Source organism: Capsicum annuum, unplaced genomic scaffold (genome assembly GCF_002878395.1).
Source record: "Capsicum annuum cultivar UCD-10X-F1 unplaced genomic scaffold, UCD10Xv1.1 ctg2957, whole genome shotgun sequence".
Classification (NCBI taxonomy): Eukaryota; Viridiplantae; Streptophyta; class Magnoliopsida; order Solanales; family Solanaceae; genus Capsicum; species Capsicum annuum.
The window spans coordinates 99322-106276 of NW_025836069.1; the positions used below are offsets into that span (position 1 = coordinate 99322).

The 6955-nt window shown below is 35.6% G+C and overlaps 1 protein-coding gene across 1 annotated transcript; it reads right to left on the bottom strand.

The window, feature by feature from the left end:
• Positions 1 to 352: 352 nt before the first annotated feature.
• On the bottom strand, positions 353 to 6350 carry LOC124891049 (putative WEB family protein At1g65010, chloroplastic). The gene is given in 4 exon segments (XM_047402875.1): positions 353 to 498; positions 4227 to 4776; positions 5569 to 6018; positions 6121 to 6350. Coding segments are annotated over 3 exon segments (1008 nt in total). The 3' UTR covers positions 353 to 498; positions 4227 to 4448.
• Positions 6351 to 6955: the final 605 nt, after the last annotated feature.

Below are 6955 nucleotides of genomic sequence, written 5' to 3' on the forward strand. Positions count from 1 at the left end.
CCAAAAAAGGAAAGGAAGAGGTTAAACTTCAAAACACCATAATACAGACAAAGAAAAAAAATCAAAACATAGATAACACCAAATCAACTCAAAGAGGAAGCATGAATATGAGCAGTCAAGTTTTACCATCTACATCGCATTTTGTGGCAGAAACTGCACCCAAAGGACCCTATGTCCATAACTTATATCCTAAGCACCCCAATAAAATAAAGCCAATTCAGAAAAATCTTAGATTCAATCAGAGAAAAATGTCACCATGCACTACACTATTTGGTTCAGACGTCTAGTATATCAGATGCTGTTTGAGAAGGAATATCAACTGCTGTTAGTATGCAAGAGAGAACAGATGAACTGCTGTTTGTATGCAAGAGAGAACAGATGAGCTGTTGTTACTGAATGCTTTGGGTCTATCAGCACGTACAGGTTCATGCATTACGCCATTAGGTTTTGCAGCAGTTCCAACATTTTCAGCAGCACCACAAGTTGAATTTTGATGCACTGCAGTAAGGAAAGAAAACAAACATTAACTTGAGACAACAACACAAGCTTCTCAAATGCAGGTTCTAGCAAGAACAAAGATAACAAGCAAATAGAAGGCAATGAAGATAAGGATAAGTCTAGACAAGCTTAAGGACAGGCTCCAAACTAAACACAGTGCTCGTCATTCTTGTTTCAGATCAGATCAGACAACTTATTATTTTGACGTTAAGAGTTTCTTGTAGAGGGTGCTGAATCCATTTTGCAACTTTGGAGGCCTTGTAAAGCATAGAGAGGCTCATTTTTGTAAAGAAAATACTGCCCACATAGTATATATGCTATCATTTTCAAAAAAATATGGTGCTTGCTGGTTTTACCAATATCATGTATGCTTGTACCTTCCAATGCAACCTCCTGGTGAAAAAACTAACCACCAATAGGCATCTTTTAGCATAGAAGATTCTAAGACTGTCTTAGAAGGAATTAGGTAAGTGCAAGTTCTTGAAGGGAAATTGTTTGCATCATTGAAGATCAGAAAGCCAGGTATACAGGAGATTAGACATGTTAAAGAAAAAATGACAAGTTTAATATCAAGAAAACATCAAAAACTCTCATTGACATATAAATGATGGATCCCAAATAACTTCAGAAGTTACAAACAAAAGGAAAATGGTACAGAAACCAATTCCACCTCCATAATAACTATGTCTGCTTGATGTAAGCATAAACATTATCAGGAAAGACATCGAAGACTCTCATTGACATATAAATAATGGATCCCAAATAACTTGGAAAATGGTACAGAAACCAATTCCACCTTCATAATAACTGTGTCTGCTTGATGTAAGCATAAACATAAAGAACATATTGACATACCAAAAAATTATCAAAATGTTCTACAATGTAGTGCATAGTTTTTTTCATTTTTTGAAATTGAACGCAGTGCATAGTTTAAAAATATGCAAACAAGGTGAAGCTTCAGGTACTGGAAGGAAAATTTAAAACATGGTGGAGGCAAATGAAAGAGGGTATCTGAAAGAATGATCGGGTGGAACTCCCTCATAGCAAGTCAAATGAAGTTTAAAACTATATAAAGAAGATGAAACTAGAGGCTTCTGTATGTGTCTCATATACTTGGCATAAACCATGTGTGAATGAGCACAACAGAATCAAATGTACTGAGAAAAAGAAGACGAGAAGAAAATGGTAGCACCAATCCTCACTAAATACTTCATAAGACAAAAAACAGCCAATACTTACAAAACCTAATGAAGCAAAAGAAGTTCATTGTATTGATCACCAGCAAGTAAAAGAAATGTTTACAATTGGAGATTCAAAAAGGTTGCAAAAGAAAGAAGCAAACTTTCTATTTAACAAGTATCAAAGGGGGGAAAGAATAAGAGTAAAACTAGTAAGTATACGAGAAGTATGAACACTATAGTCAATGAACAAAATATGAATTGTAGTTTGTCCATTTAGCATCCATCACTCCAACAGAGAATCGGGACTTGCAAGAAGGTCGAAAGGTTTGCCTGTCGAGTCTTTCAAGATTGTGATTTGACCTTTTTTCATAAGAAAGTCTTCGTCGAGGGTATCTATCTTCCTTTTCAACATGTTGATCTCATAATTCAACAGCATGTTCATCTCACTGTAGCTCTTAACTTCCTCCCACATGAAATCCCTCTCCTGAAACACATTTGGTAGTATCGCCTTCACAACGCCAAGTTCCTTCATGCATTCTTGCAAATCATTAGTGAGCTGGTTGATATTTTCGTCCTTTTTTAGCACCTGCCAGAATCAACCGTAAACCATGAAAAACAAGAAAGACATAAAGATCACAAATAACATTTCATCAAAAATTCAAAACAAACTCATAGCCTAGAAGTTCAACCAAATCATGAATCCTTTTTAACTGTTAAAATTCATAGTAGATAACTCGTGAGCTTATCCAAGAATTAAGTCAGATGAACGAGCAAACTTATCGAAGCCCCTTCGGGTAACTTTACCATATCAGAGCAATCAATCGGTTTGAGGATATCACAAAGTTTATCATGTTCTTGTTTGGTTCAAGTGATTACACATTAAGGTGATCGGACATTTCACAGAAGACTACCACATGCCAGTAACTCATGTATACAAGTTCATAAAGAAATCCGTGAACTTCAGATGGAACAAAGATGAACCTAAAATCAAACAGAAGTAGAAAGCTAATGCAGAGAGAGTAACATGCGAACAGGCTATCATATATGAAGACGAGGTATCCAAAGTTGAAAAATAAAAACTATTCCGTTGCAACGAGATCTTAACATTGCCTGCTTACCTGAAGCTAGAGATATTTCAACTTGGGTGTGGCATAAGAAAGAGCATCCAGCGCATTTTGGACTTCACATTTGAGAATGTCGTTACCTCTAACTGTTGCGGCTAGATCAGCCTGAAGTTGCTTTATGTCCATCTCCTCGGAATAGAGCTTCTCCTTTAGCTCGATTTAAGCTCTTTAACCTTTTCCTGGTAGTTTTCCCAGACATAATCTCTATTGTCTTGAGCTACTCGATATTCCGCTTGTAACTGAGTGAGCTACTGCCTTAGATTTTGATTCTCCTCTGACACTTGCTCTATTCTCTCAGACAAATCTTCAAGGTGTTTCTCCGAAAATGACATCTTGATTCTATTATATACTTCCTTCTCATTAAATGAAGAGACTTCCCTTTGTAGAGAGACATTCTGCTCTACAAGCTCCCTCGCCTTTTCACAGAGTCTATGTTGTTCAATTTGGTATTTCTCAAGTTTTAGAGACCAATCGCTGGATCTTCTCTCCAACTCCTTTTCCAGTATTGATTGTAACTCATTCTTTTCTGTCTCCAATCTTCATGTCCATGAATCTAGTTCTGCCTGTAATATGTTGGCTTCTTCCTTAGAAAAAGCCCTTTCAGCAACTTGATTCCGTAGCATGCTTGAAACTTCAGAAGCCATTTGTACCTTTTCCTTTGTCAATCTTCTAATAGTCCGAATCAATACTGAAACGCTAAGGTCTCTACCATGAAGAAACATTTGTCATTACTTTGGACAAGCAAATGAAAATTAAAACATTAGTTTAAGTGTGAAAAAGGAAGCTACAACAAAATGATATGCATACCGGCTTGAATCACGACCAGATTTCTAAAACAAGCACTATTTATTTTAGTTTGCTTTAAGCATCATCATTTTGTTATATTTAGCCCAAACATCATACTATTTTGTTATTGTGTGATCACACAAAGAACAAGATCTAAAAGAAGACAAAATTAAACAAATTGCAGTATTATTATTACATTTAACATATATAGTTTTTATTGAAGTGTGCTTAGCTTATCTCAATAGAACAGACATGCATGCATGTTGTGGAGGTACATTTATTTTCACAAGTTATATGTGTATAATACATAAAAAATTTATGAATATATATGTACGTACAAACATGCTTAAATGAAAACCACACGAAGTGAAACATTCATATATAATTAATTTTAACTTGTTCAAAATTGAATCTGATAGTGTATATATATTAGAAAACGTATATAACTTGTGGATGACCCGACATCAAATATACGATTGTTATTATACACACAATCTCCATACAACAGCAACAACATACCCGATGTATATTTGGGCAGAATATATGCAAACCATACCTCTACCTCATAGATGAGAAGAAAATGGTAGCACCAATCCTCACTAAATACTTCATAAGACAAAAAACAGCCAATACTTACAAAACCAAATGAAGCAAAAGAAGTTCATTGTCTTGATCACCAGCAAGTAAAAGAAATGTTTACAATTGGAGATTCAAAAAGGTTGCAAAAGAAAGAAGCAAACTTTCTATAACAAGTATCAAAGGGGGAAAGAATACGAGTAAAACCTGTAAGTATACGAGAAGTATGAGCACTATAGTCAATGAAAAAAATATGAATTGTAGTTTGGCCATTTAGCATCCATCACTCCAACAAAGAATCAGGACTTGCAAGAAGGTTGAAAGGTTTGCCTATCCAGTCTTTCAAGATTGTGATTTGACCCTCTTTCATAAGAATGTCTTCGTCGAGGATATCTACCTTCTTATTCAACATGTTGATCTCATAATTCAACAGCATATTCATCTCACTGTAGCTCTTAACTTCCTCCCACATGAAATCCCTCTCCTGAAACACTTTTGGTAGTATCCCCTTCACAACTACAAGTTCCTTCATGCATTCTTGCAAATCAATTGTGAGCTGGTTGATATTTTCATCCTTTTTAGCACCTGCCAGAAGCAACCGTAAACCATGAAAAATAAGAAAGACATAAGGATCACCAATAACATTTCATCAGAAATTCAAAACAAACTCATAGCCTAGAAGTTCAACCAAATCGTGAATCTTTTTTAACTGTAAAAATTCACAATAGATAACTCGTAAGCTTGTCCAAGAATTAAGTTAGATGAACGAGCAAACTTACTGAAAACCCTTCGGGTAACTTTATCACATCAGAGCACAATCAGATCAATAGGCTTGAGGATATCTCAAAGTTTATCATGTTCTTGGTTAGTCCAAGTGATTACACATTAAGGCGATCAGACATGTCGCAGAAGACTACCACATGCCAGCAACTCATGTATACAAGTTCATAAAGAAAATTGTGAACTTCAGATAGAACAAAGATGAACCTAAAATCAAACAGTAGTAGAAAGCTAATGCAGAAAGAGTAACATGCGAACAGGCTATCATATATGAAAACGAGGTATCCAAAGTTGAAAAATAAAAACTATTCCATTGCAACAAGATCTTAACATTGCCTGCTTACTTGAAGCTTGAGATATTTCAACTTGGGTGTGGCACAAGAAAGAGTGTCCAGCACATTTTACACTTCACATTTGAGAACGTCGTTACCTCTAACTGCTGCGGCTAGATCTGCTTGAAGTTTCTTTATGTCCATCTCCTCGAAATAGAGCTTCTCCGTTAGAACAGTTGTCACAAAGTCTCCGATTTAATCTCTTTAACCTTTTCCTAATAGTTTTCCCGGATATAATCTCTATTGTCTTGAGCTACTCGATATTCCTCTTATAACTGAGGGAGCTCCTACCTTAGATTTTGATTCTCCTCTGGCACTTGCTCTATTCTCTTAGACAAATCTTCAAGGTGTTTCTCCAAAAATGACATCTTGATTCTATTATCTACTTCCTTCTCATTAAATGAAGAGACTTCCCTTTGTAGAGAGACATTCTGTTCTGCAAGCTCCCTCGCCCTTTCACGGAGTCTATGTTGTTCAATTTTGTATTTGTCAAGTTTTAGATACCAATCGCTGGATCTTCTATCCAACTCGATTTCTAGTACTGATTGTAACTTATTCTTTTCTTTCTCCAATCTTCGTATCCGTGAATCTAGTTCTGCCTGTAAAATGCTGGCTTCTTCCTTAGCAGAAGCCCTTTTAGCAACTTGATTCCGTAGCATGCTTCAAACTTCAGAAGCCATTTATACCTTCTCCTTTTTCAATATTCTAATAGTCCGAATCAACACTGGAACGCTAAGGTCTCTGCCGTGAAGAAACATTTTTCATTACTTTGGACAAGCAAATGCAAATTAAAACATCAGTTTAAGTGTGAAAAAAGAAGCTACAGCAAAATGATATGCATACCGACTTGAATCGCGACCAGATTTCTTAGGATGAACTTTCTTACTGTGACCATGGGGAGATTTGCTCAAATCCATGAAATTCTTTTTTCCTGACCCACTTTCATAGAAGGATCCAGATGACAATGAAACACTCCTCCAAGAAGAAACTTCCTTGGACTTTAATAGTGGTGAAGGGGTCTTGTTTGCATCATTGGTTGATGATCGAAAAAAAAAGAAGTTGTTCTTCATCATCTCTATGTACGGAGACTGTACATGAATCAAACTAGTGTCCATGAGATTTCAAAGGACAAAGCAAAACACTCATAAATAGCCACTCACAAATCATCATCCATTCATAAAAATATTGCAAGCTAACTAAATACTTATGAGACAAAGAAAAGAAAACGGATCGTAAGTATAATCTTCGATTAAGTATATAAAGTAAGAAAGACAGAATTAAAGTAATGAAAGAAAGAATTAAAAACTTACAAGTTTATTAAAACTTCAAGGAAAACATTATAAACTGGATTACAAGAGAATAGGTAAGAGAGAATTTTCAGAATGGGTAAATTTTCGGATGCCTTCTCCTAGATTACAAGCTGCCTTATATAGGCAGGAAGGAACTAGATGATACATCTGGGGTGTACATTTGTAAGGCTTAGATTTAATCCTCTAAAAGTGGGTTCTTCTTTTCTTGAGTGGACATGTCTTTTCTTTTCTCTTTTGGAAAAGTATTAGATTCCTTTAGCTTTTAAAAAGCAGGGCCCTTGGTCAGGATAGTGTCTTTTCTCCTTTAGAAAAGCAAGTAGCTTTTGGATTCTTATTATGAATAGTTAATTGCCCTTTCAAAAGTAGTT